The sequence below is a fragment of the Melanostigma gelatinosum genome (genome assembly GCF_949748355.1).
Source record: "Melanostigma gelatinosum genome assembly, chromosome: 3".
NCBI lineage: Eukaryota > Metazoa > Chordata > Actinopteri > Perciformes > Zoarcidae > Melanostigma > Melanostigma gelatinosum.
The window spans coordinates 24,853,504-24,865,989 of NC_136636.1; the positions used below are offsets into that span (position 1 = coordinate 24,853,504).

The 12,486-nt window shown below is 48.1% G+C and overlaps 1 protein-coding gene across 1 annotated transcript; it reads left to right on the plus strand.

Moving 5' to 3' along the window:
* The first annotated feature begins 1,700 nt into the window (after window positions 1-1,700).
* LOC306775884 (tripartite motif-containing protein 16-like) lies at window positions 1,701-3,905 on the plus strand. The gene has a single exon (XM_079266437.1). It carries the CDS (start codon window positions 1,728-1,730, stop codon window positions 3,405-3,407), a length of 1,680 nt encoding a protein of 559 aa, XP_079122563.1. The 5' UTR covers window positions 1,701-1,727; the 3' UTR covers window positions 3,408-3,905.
* Window positions 3,906-12,486: the final 8,581 nt, after the last annotated feature.

Genomic DNA, 12,486 nt, shown 5'->3' on the forward strand with positions numbered 1-12,486 from the left:
TATATATTTTTTGAATGTATTCTGTGTGTGAATTTTCCCAAAATGGGAGTATCATATGATATGGCAGGTTGTGTAATGATGTTATTATGTCACTTTAGGAAAATGGCATGGGCTTAAGCAGGCAGAGGACAGTGAAAGTGCTTGTGGAACAAGGAAGAGGGGACTGAATATGCTTGTGGAACTTGGACAGTGATGTACAGGACACGGGACATTTTATTCATTTTTATTCAGAAATAACAGTTTCTCAACAGTGTTTGGTTTTAAACGATTCCTTTTTTTTGACACGACCTCTCCGGCCTTTGAAAACACCCTTTCACAGGGTACAGAAAGATGCTGGCGTGCACAAAAACGCAAACACAAATGCCCTGAATCCAACATCATCCACAAGACTGAAGGGCTGTGTGTCCGTCACTATCATGGAGACGAGGGCTTCATCCAGCTCTTGTTTTCTGGTGGCTGGTTAAAAGAGAATAAATAGTGTCTGTTACCTGTCTTAATTTGCACAATACACAAAAGTGAACAGGGAAAAATTGTGATGGTGCATTTGTAATATTGTAATGACTTACAATGGCTGGCTGAAGCTCCAGTTTCCTCCTTATTCTCATGCAAGGCACGGTAATGCCTTAGCATGGATGAGGTGTTGTTATTGTACCCCAGCTCCTTGGAGCACAATAAACACCTCACCTTTGAATAAAAGAAGAAACTGTGAAAAATACAGTTCTTGATAAGCAAACCTAATGTGTCTGAAATAGAGTTAGATTTAGCTTACCTTATTAGGAGTTATCAAATCAAAGTGTTCCCACACAGGAGAAATCCTCCTCTTCCTAGCTGGCTCCATCTTATCACCTATCCTTCTCTCCTCACTCTCCTAACTCTCCAAACTATCTCTCTCTCTCTAAACTCTCCAAACTATATAAACGCTATCCAAACTATCTCTCTCTCTCCAAACTATCCAAACTCTCAACTGACCGCAACTCTCCACGAACAACCCACATTTTGAATGGAGCCTGAGGGGTTTATATTGCTGTCGAACCTCCCGGCAAACTCTGAACCACTTCCCGAAGCAGTCACGTGGTACAGCCGGGCAGCGAGGCTTCGGACGTCATCATTTATGGCTCCTCCCCTACATGAAGCAAGCCTCGATACGCGCTTCAAGGAAACGCCCCCTCCATTACTCGACACACGCTTCGAAGCGTCGGCACATCTCGTAACATCACTAGTAAACAGGTGAAAAGCCTCACAATCCGGAGATACCAACGCGCACACACACACACACACACACTGACTATATGATGTTTGCTGGCTTGTATCTCTCTGTTCTTGTCGTCCTCTTGTTGTTATGTTTATGTATTGACTCTTGTCTTGTAATAAAAAAGAGAAATGTTTTCATAAGTGGAGCAGCTTTTAACCGAGGCTCTGCTTGTGAATGAGGAAGCAAAGTTGACATTCACAGCGCTGCTCCTCTTCCTGGAATGAAGCACAGCTTGATAAGCCCTCCTTCTTCCTCCTGCTCTCAAACACAGCGGCTCCACTCTGCCCACATGTTTCCTTGTTCCCTCCCCTTCAGATCTACAGTTTTAAAGATGGGTGTAACCAACATGGTGGTGCAGCGATAGAGCTGACAGCCTCCATTCACTGAACAAACACATGTTGTTCAGATCAGAAGTCAAAGCAGAGTCACTTCTAGTGAAGCAAAACTCAGACAGTCGTCGTCACTGAGAGTTGAAATGGCGCAGAAAGGAGTTCAGCTGGATCGGGAAATCCTCTCTTGTTCCATCTGTCTGGATCTACTGAAGGATCCGGTGACTACTCCCTGTGGACACAGCTACTGCATGAACTGTATTAAAAGCTTCTGGGATGAAGAGGATGTGAAGAAACTCCACAGCTGCCCTCAGTGTAGGCAGACCTTCACACCGAGGCCTCTGCTGCTGAAAAACACCATGTTAGCAGTTTTAGTGGAGGAGCTGAAGAAGACTGGACTCCAAGCTGCTCCTGCTGATCACTGCTATGCTGGACCTGAAGATGTGTCCTGTGATGTCTGCACGGGGAGGAAACTGAAAGCCCTCAAGTCCTGTCTCATCTGTCTGGTCTCTTATTGTGAGAAACACCTCCAGCATAATTACGACGCGGCTCAATTAACAAAACACAAGCTGGTGGACCCCTCCAAGAAGCTCCAGGAGAACATCTGCTCTCGTCACGATGAGGTGATGAAGATGTTCTGCCGTACTGATCAGCAGTGTATCTGTTACCTCTGCTCTGTGGATGAACACAAAGGCCACGACACAGTCACAGCTGCAGCAGAAAGGACTGAGAGGCAGAGAGAGCTGGAGGTGAGTCGACTAAACATCCAGCAGAGAATCCAGGACAGAGAGAAAGACGTGAAGCTGCTTCAGCAGGAGGTGGAGGCCGTGAATCGCTCTGCCGACGAAGCGGTGAAGGACAGCGAGAAGATCTTCACCGAGCTGATCCGTCTCATGGAGAAAAGAAGCTCCGATGTGAAGCAGCAGGTCAGATCCCAGCAGAAAAGTGAAGTGAGTCGAGTCAAAGAGCTTCAGGAGAAGCTGGAGCAGGAGATCTCTGAGCTGAAGAGGAGAGACGCTGAGCTGAAGCTGCTCTCACACACAGAGGACCACAACCAGTTTCTACACAACTACCCCTCACTGCCACCACTCAGAGAAGCTACAGACTCGTCCGCCATCCATATCCGTCCTCTGAGCTACTTTGAGGACGTGACGGCGGCTGTGTCAGAAGTCAGAGATAAACTACAGGACGTTCTGAGAGAGAAGAGGACAAACGTCTCACTGGCAGCGACTGAAGTGGACGTTTTACTGTCTCCTTCACAAGCAGAGCCCAAGACCAGAGCTGAGTTCTTAAGATATTCAAGTGAAATCACACTGGTTCCAAACACAACAAACACATATCTGTTATTATCTGAGGGGAACAGAAAAGCAACATTTATGAGAAAGCAACAGTCTTATTCTCATCACCCAGACAGTTTCACAACATATTCTCAGGCCCTGAGTAGAGAGAGTCTGACTGGACGTTGTTACTGGGAGGTGGAGTGGAGAGGAAGAGGAGTTTTTGTAGCAGTCGCATACAAGAATATCATCAGCACAGGGAGCTCTCATGAATGTGATTTTGGATTTAATGACAAATCTTGGGCGTTACTTTGTGACAAAAACAGTTTTACATTTTTGTACAACAAGATCCAAACTCCCGTCTCTGGTCCTCAGTCCTCCAGAGTAGGAGTGTACCTGGATCACAGAGCAGGTATTCTGTCTTTCTACAGCGTCTCTGAAACCATGACTCTCCTCCACAGAGTCCAGACCACATTCACTCAGCCTCTCTATGCTGGACTTTGGTTTTATGGTCATGGAGACACTGCTAAGTTCTGTAAACTAAAATAGACAGAAGTGATTCATGGAACAGCAAATTAATTTCTGTAAAAGACTAAATGTTGCTGTTGTCTGAATTGATGAGTCATACTGATGGATGTGAACACATTGAAGGTTTACATGATGAAGAAAGTCATCTTGTTTCAAGAAGATAAAATCCTCTGATCTTGTTGTAAGAACAATCAGTCTGTTGAGAAGGAAACTCGTCTGTTTGGAACTCTTTCTTTAAGATCCAATGATTTGATATTGAAGTCTCTTTCAGTGATTGTACAATGTGTAGTTGTCTTAAAGGAAGAGCTTCTTTCAGTGGTCTAGGATTCAAACTGCCTGCAGTCATCAGAGTGTTCCTGTCAGTGGGTTTAGTGGGAATACTTGTTTGTAGCTTTTCTAACTCACCACTGAACTCAAGACAAATATCATTACAGACACTCAGGCACTCAACAGGAAGTGAGCGAAGTGTAAATAATCAGAGTAACAGGAAGTGATGTTCAAGATGTGCCGTGTGCCCATGGACTCATTGACTGAGCATCGCAGTGTTCAATCCACATAATCCTGTGCCTAGAAGTCCACAAAATCGGCTTCATCTGTAAGTGTGTTACTATTTACAGTTATATTAACATGTTTATATTCATATTTCTTTGGTTTGTGTTCATAGCATTTATACTGATGTACTAGCTATTATTAAGTACTTACAAAGGCACTTACGTTTTGTATTGTTTGTGCTCTTTTTCAGTTTTACAAAAATATTACATATTTTCCACTATTAAACCTTACAAATACAACAACCTGTCTGTTCCTTGGAGGATACGGTGCTGGGAAATATATTGTCAAGCTGGCGTATATGTCAGGATCCAGGATCCCTGTCTGACCTGTTGTGTGTTTCCCCTGATCTCCTCTCCTCATGTGTCCTGTCATTCCCCTGTTTGTTATTGTGTACCATGTGCTCTGTGTTTGTCCTCTGCCTCCAGACACCTCCCATGGCCACACCCTTGATTGGGCACAGCTGAGGACACTCCAGCCGATCACCTCCTGCAGCCTGACACGCCAGACTCAGGTCCCACTAATGATTCCCCTGTCTCTATATAAACTCTGGTCCTGCAGTCTGGGGTTGTCAGGTCGTACCGTCTTTCACCCGCTTCAACCCCGTGGCATCCTCTGCCCTCCTTGTGTTCTACGGATTACACTCCGCCGCTCTGCCCTCCTTTGTGTTCAATGGACTACACACGCCGTCAAGCTGCCAGCTCTCTGGTGTCGAGCCACGGGACTCACACCGTCGATCTGCCTACTCTGGTGTCAGACCACGGGCTCCACACCTTCCTGTCTTTATTCAGGCTAAATAAAACCTGTTTCTATTAACTTCTGTCTCCTGTGGTCTTGCGTTTGGGTCCTACCTGTGAACTCCCGTGACAGAACGACCTGACCATAATGGACCCAGTGTAAATAAAATATACATTCAATGTTAAACACAGCTTATACGCGGATATGCGAGCTCTAGTACACGAAGGTCAAATACTCTGGGCGGGGCACTCATAGCGCTCGCCTGAACACAGTGGAAAAGTACTAGGCTCCGAGAGATAGCTTATGCCCCAGTTAACTGTCACATAGTCTTACAGAAAACTAGATTCAACTGCCTGCGCCGTCTTAGAGATAAAGAGAAGGCGCCCAGCTTATCTAGTCGGTCGGACATAACAATATGCAGCTGCAACAACATGCACACACACTGATGATGCAGAGAAGGCGGTCCAGGACGTGAGCCAGTGTGGGCGGAGATGCCCAGTGCTCCAACCAGGCCGCTGATCAGCTAAACACAGCTCCGCCTGCAACTTTCCTTTAACCAATAGCCTTCCAGAAGGAGAACCTATACAAACGCATGCGCACTCTGTTTAAGCGCCTTTTTTAGTTTCATTTGCTCCTACATAGCAGATTTTTTAGGTCCGTGAACGTTGAACTGCTGGACATAATACTTCTGTTACAAATAAACCTTATTGCTTGAATTGAGCTAAACACCTCAAACTCAGTCTGTTCATCCGAGTTTTCTCCTCAACACCAGCAACCACAGGAGCAGCTATGCTGTACAGAACTAACAGTCTGCTGGAGGAGATGAGAAGTTTCGCTGCTGAAGTTTCTCAGATTGGCTGGTTTGGGCAGGAACTAGCCCGGACAGTCAAATCTCCACCAGTTCAAGCACCCGCACTATTCCCGCCTGTCCTCGCTCCGCCGGTCTGGGAATCCCCCGTGCCGGCTCCGGATTCCTATGACGGAACACTGGGGAAGTGCCAGGGCTTCCTGTTGCTATGCCAACGGGTATTTGACCGTCAGCCTCAGACTTTTGCCTCGGACGGGGCCAAGGTGTCCTACGTGGTGGGATTACTGCGGGGAAGGGCTTTGGACTGGGCCGCGAGAATGTTAGGTTTTGATCGGCCTAATACTGTGTGTTATGTGGACTTTGTGGCGGATCTGATGAGAGTTTTTGACCTTCTGGGGGACGCGGATTATGTGGCTAAGCACCTTCTCAGCCAGAGACGGGGCCAAGCAAGTGTAGCGAAACACTCGGTGGATCGGCCGACTCCGGCTCCCCGGATTCAGACGGCATTCCAGCCAGCTCCTGTTCCTGCCGCCTCTTCGCCGCAGCCAGCTCCTGCCGCTGCCGTCCCGGAGCAGCAGCGAACTCCAGTTCCCGCCGCTGCCGTCCCGGAGCAGCAGCGACCTCCAGTGGCCGTCCCGGAGCCGCATCGACCTCCAGGGCCTGCCGTCGCGGAGCAGCAGCAACCTCCAGTGCCGGCCGCTGCTGGACTAGCATCCTATTCCCCGGAGCCCCGACTCAGAGAGTCAGAGTCCAGCCCGCCTGAGCACCTGTGGCGGAAGCAAGTTCGGCAGTCCGGCTGTCCGCCGGAGCACCCGTGTCCGGAGCCCTCCTGCCCGTCCGGCCGTCTGCCGGAGCACCCATGTCCAGAGCCCTTCTGCCCGTCCGGCCGGCCGCCGGAGCACCTGTGTCGAAAGGCTTCTGCGGTCCGTGGCGGGTCAGATCCAGTCACCCCTCCTCCGGACCCCCTCCGCCCACCCTAGTCGGCCTTGTAGCTGTGGGGACGTCCCTCTTCCGGACCCCCTCCACCCACCCTTTCTTGTGTCTGGTTGTACGTCTGGTATCCGTTCCTTAAGGGGGGGGGGGACTGTCAGGATCCAGGATCCCTGTCTGACCCGTTGTGTGTTTCCCCTGATCTCCTCTCCTCATGTGTCCTGTCATTCCCCTGTTTGTTATTGTGTGCCATGTGCTCTGTGTTTGTCCTCTGCCTCCAGACACCTCCCATGGCGACACCCTTGATTGGGCACAGCTGAGGACACTCCAGCCGATCACCTCCTGCAGCCTGACACACCAGACTCAGGTCCCACTAATGATTCCCCTGTCTCTATATAAACTCTGGTCCTGCAGTCTGGGGTTGTCAGGTCGTACCGTCTTTCACCCGCTTCAACCCCGTGGCATCCTCTGCCCTCCTTGTGTTCTACGGATTACACTCCGCCGCTCTGCCCTCCTTTGTGTTCAATGGACTACACACGCCGTCAAGCTGCCAGCTCTCCGGTGTCGAGCCACGGGACTCACACCGTCGATCTGCCTACTCTGGTGTCGGACCACGGGCTCCACACCTTCCTGTCTTTATTCAGGCTAAATAAAACCTGTTTCTATTAACTTCTGTCTCCTGTGGTCTTGCGTTTGGGTCCTACCTGTGAACTCCCGTGACAGAACGACCTGACCATAATGGACCCAGCAACCACAGGAGCAGCTATGCTGTACAGAACTACCAGGCTGGTGGAGGAGATGAGAAGTTTCGCTGCTGAAGTTTCTCGGATTGGCTGGTTCGGGCACGAACTAGCCCGGACAGTCAAGTCTCCACCAGTTCCAGCACCGGCACTATTCCCGCCTGTCCTTGCTCCGCCGGTCTGGGAATCCCCCATGCCGGCTCCGGATTCCTATGACGGAACACTGGGGAAGTGCCAGGGCTTCCTGTTGCTATGCCAACGGGTATTTGACCATCAGCCTCAGACTTTTGCCTCGGATGGGGCCATGGTGTCCTACGTGGTGGGATTACTGCGGGGAAGGGCTTTGGACTGGGCCACGAGAACGTTAGGTTTTGATCGGCCTAATACTGTGTGTTATGTGGACTTTGTGGCAGATCTGATGAGAGTTTTTGAGACTCTGGGGGACGCGGATTATATGGCTAAGCACCTTCTCAGCCGGAGACGGGGCCCAGCAAGTGTAGCGGAACACTCTGTGGCCCGACGGATTCGGACGGCATTCCAGCCAGCTCCTGTTCCTGCCGCCTCTTCGCGCGGCCAGCTCCTGTTCCTGCCGCCTCTTCGCTGCAGCCAGCTCCTGTTCCTGCTGCCTCTTCGCCGCAGCCAGCTCCTGTTCCTGCCGCCTCTTCGCCGCGGCCAGCTCCTGTTCCTGCCAGCTCCTGTTCCTGCCGTCTCTGCGCCGCAGCCAGCTCCAGTGCCTACCGCCTCTGCGCCACAGCTTTCCCCAATCCTGGCCGCCGCTGTCTCCGACCCGCGGCGACCTCCAGTCCCGGCCGCCGCCGTCTCCGAACCGCGGCGACCTCCAGTCCCGGCCAGTCCAGGACTGTGGGTATAGCTGAAAACTACGTTTTACTAAAACAACTTTTAGTGAGGACAGCACAGTAAAAAGATGACCACCTACCGTGGGATTTTAAGGAGGATTTTTGGATATACAAGCTACACTGCACTTCATCGCCATGGAAACTACTAGGTCAGTAGATGCTCCAGATGAAGGCAAAGTGAAATGCTCACAAGATGGTGTTGAAACAGTTACGAGCCTGTCTCACCATCACTCCAGAAAATCAAGCTCTTCACGCTCATCGACGAGCTCTAGAGTCAGCTTAGAAGCAGCAAGGGCCCGTGCTAAAGCAGAGGTGGCAAAAATCAGGCGGACCTTCACAGGAAAGGAGGGTGAACTCAAAATTGAGAAAGCCAAGCTGGAAGCCAGAATTGACTTCATCAATCTACAACGAGAAGCTGAAGTTGCCCATATAGAAGCTGTAGTGCTGGAGAGAGCAGCTGCAGATATGGATGGCTCGGACCATATTGAAGCACCTGAGTTCTTGCCACTTCAAGAGAGTGCACTAAAAAGAACGCATGACTATGTCACCCACCATGCCCTGCAGCATTACCCACAGGCACCTAGAGAGGATAAGGAAGTTTACCCCTTACGTCCAATTCACACCCCAGCACAACAACATTGCTCAGACCCAGGCGCACATCATCAATAGGAGATCGATGTACCAACAAAGGGACACACAGGAGCTTCATACAGATTTACTACAGCAAAGGAATTATGACCATCAGCACAGTGCTCTTCCCACAAAGCCATCACCCTCAGACAACACAAATCATAACACTACAACAGCTGATCTTGCCAAATTTCTTGCTAAAAATCAGCTGGTGTCCTCAGGATTGACAAAGTTTGATGACCTACCCGAACACTACCAAGCTTGGAGAGAGACCTTCATCAACACAATTGAAAGCCTTGAGCTGTCAGTAAGTGAAGAGATGGATCTGCTGATCAAATGGCTGGGTAAGGATTCAAGTGAGCAGGCACTTAGGATTAGGTCGGTAAATGTCAGGCAACCCTCCCTTGGTCTTAAAACAATTTGGGAGAGATTAAACAAAGCATATGGATCTCCAGAAGTATTAGAGAGAGCTCTTTTTAGTAAAATAGAGAACTTCCCCAAGAATCATAACAGAGACAGTAAAAAACTTCAAGAGCTGGCAGACCTACTGATAGAATTGGATGTCGCCAAAAGAGATGGATACTTACCAGGACTAGCTTACCTTGACACAGCAAGGGGAGTGCAGCCCATTGTCGAGAAGCTGCCCATATATCTCCAGGACAAGTGTCTGTCTCAAGGATGCAAATACAAAAGAGAACATTGTGTGGCTTTTCCCCCTTTCTTCTTTTTTCGAAAATTCGTCTGCAGGGAAGCTGAAGACCGAAATGACCCAAGTTTTAACATTCCCACTCTCGCTCCAACCTCTTACAAGAATGAGAAGTTAAGTCACATGAAACCGGTCTCTGTACATAAAACGAGCATATCATCAGATACAGTGACCACAACAGAAAATCTTGACAGACTTTGCCCCATGCATAACAAACCCCACCCACTGAAGAGATGCAGAGGGTTCAGGAAAATGATCTTAGATGACAGAAAGCAATTCTTAAAAGAGAACAATATCTGCTTTCGCTGCTGTGCTTCTAATACGCACCAGGCAAAATCCTGTGAAACGCCCATCAAATGTACAGAGTGTGACAGCAATAAACACCTCGCTGCTCTTCACCCTGGTCCTGCTCTGCAATATCAGCCAGGTTTTTCCCCTTCTTCAGAGAACGGCGGGGAGAGGGAGGACACAAGGCAGCCAGTTATCACATCAAGGTGTACCAAAGTATGTGGTGAGGAATTCAAAGGCAAATCCTGTGCAAATATTTGCATTGTGAATGTGTATCCCAGTGGTCATCGCAACCTACAGAGAAAAATGTATGCCATTTTAGATGACCAGAGCAATGTGTCATTAGCTCGATCAGAGTTGTTTGAAATGTTCAACATCGGTGGAGCAGCAGTGGCATACACACTCAAAACCTGTGCAGGGATGGTGGACACAGCTGGCAGAAAAGCCCATGGATTCACAGTAGAATCTATAGATGGAAAAATAGACATCCCACTACCTCCACTAACTGAGTGTAACGAAATCTCAAACAAAGAGCAGAGATCCCGACACCAGAAGCTGCATACCACCATCATCACCTAAGGCAGATAGCAACTGAAATCCCACAAGACAAACATAGTGGGTGCCTTGAAGACCTGCATCCTTGAAAATGGAAGACCAACTTGCCTTACTCCATGTGAGAATCAGATATGAGTGAAAGAAATCTACAGTATCGAAAGTAAGTGCAAGAATCCTCTCCTGCACAAACCCACGCAAAGTGCATTGAGGGTATCAAAGATGGATAACCTAGGAAAAATGGTTTTCTGTACAACAGAGAATGACAACCAGCTCGCTCACTCTGTTGAGGATCTAGCCTTCCTTCAGATCATGGAACGAGAGTTGACACAAGATGACACAAACAGCTGGGTTGCTCCTCTCCCTTTCCGTCACCCACGGAGACATCTCCCTAACAGAGACTATGCTCACAGCCGTCTAAGGTCGTTCGACAGATGTTACAGAAGAAACCTGGAATGAAAGTGCACCTCACTGAGTTCATGCAAAAAATGCTTGACAATGAGCATGCTGAGCTTGCACCACCACTCAAAGAAGGAGACATAGTTCTGATGAAGGACAGTCAGACAAAAATAAATCAGTGGCCAATGGGAGTTGTTGTGAATGCTATTCCCAGTAAAGATGGACTAGTAAGAAAGGTGGAAGTAAAAGTGACAGGAAATCAGACGCTCAAGATATTCTCCAGACCCATATCTGAAGTGGTCCTGCTTTTCTCCCAGAAAGACAGTCATGGGAACGACATGTCACACAGTCCAAAGCTTGCTGAGGGCAAAGCCATAGGTGGGATGAGTCGCTGAGTGACAGCCCGGTCAACTCACTGTAAGACTGCAGTCCTGCATTTAGTACAGTAGCAGTTCTCCCGTACAGACTCGGATGGGAAAGGACTGTGGGTTAATATGTACATAGTGGCATATGTCTTAATATGCCAGGCGGGGAGAGAATTGTATTCAATGTATTGGTTATTTTATATGTCCTTTAGCAACACCTAGTGGCGATTGTGAATAGCTGCACTCAACAGGAAGTGAGCGAAGTGTAAATAATCAGAGTAACAGGAAGTGATGTTCAAGATGTGCCGTGTGCCCATGGACTCATTGACTGAGCATCTCAGTGTTCAATCCACATAATCCTGTGCCTAGAAGTCCACAAAATCGGCTTCATCTGTAAGTGTGTTACTATTTACAGTTATATTAACATGTTTATATTCATATTTCTTTGGTTTGTGTTAGTAGCATTTATACTGATGTACTAGCTATTATTAAGTACTTACAAAGGCACTTACGTTTTGTATTGTTTGTGCTCTTTTTCAGTTTTACAAAAATGATTACATATTTTCCACCATTAAACCTTACAAATACAACAACCTGTCTGTTCCTTGGCGGATACGGTGCTGGGAAATATATTGTCAAGCTGGCTGTATGGAGTGGTCTCACCGACGTCACGATCTCCTTAGTTACGAGGTCTGTCCGCCATGTTGGAGTACATACAGATCCTACATGGCGGCGAGTAAACAAGGAAGTGCGGCGAAAATACAATACTTTGAATCACTGGATAGTGCAGCAAAGGTTCGCTACCTGACCAAATTGAAGGTTATTGGTAACTTGGATCCCTATACGATGAGTGCAGATGGTTTCAGTGCCGATCCTACTTATCTTCCATCGGTAAACTACGCCAACATCTACGCGTATCTCGTGAACACCCCCAGTCCTTACACAAAAGACGAGTTGGAGTGCTACAAAGGGCTCGACGCTTATAATCAGTTTGTCAGTGGATGGGTCCCAGACGTCAAAGCAACGGTCGTCGAGAATTCTCATCTCGTCATTGGAAGGGTAAATATATACAGATCTGGTCCGATATTTAGCAATATTCAATGTTTACTCAGTGCAAACAGACACGTGTGTTTGTTTACATTGTACATGCATGTCATTGTGTGCGTGTGTGTAGGAATTAACTTTCAACTAAAACTAACCCCTAACTTCATCCCCCCCCACACACACACATATATATATATATATGATCTGACGTTAAACTCATATCAAGCAATGCTGAGGCTGCATCTCTGTGTTTCGCCTGTTGTACACGCTCGACACGTCTCTGGCACCGACTGCTGTCACGGGCCGATGAAGCTTCGGTAACCTTCTCATGTCCAAGTTTAATTTATATTTCCTTTATTAAATACTGTTCACAAACGAATTTGTAAATAAAATCACTGACCACTTATAGAGTGATCCGCACATACTCTAGTGTACGCCAAATTCCATTCCTTTATATCTCGAGAGATGCGTGACAGCCATTTCTCGCGACGTCG

Bases quoted from the DNA above. Each gene is read 5' to 3' on its own strand.
- LOC306775884 (XM_079266437.1), top strand. From the start codon at position 1,728: ATGGCGCAGAAAGGAGTTCAGCTGGATCGGGAAATCCTCTCTTGTTCC.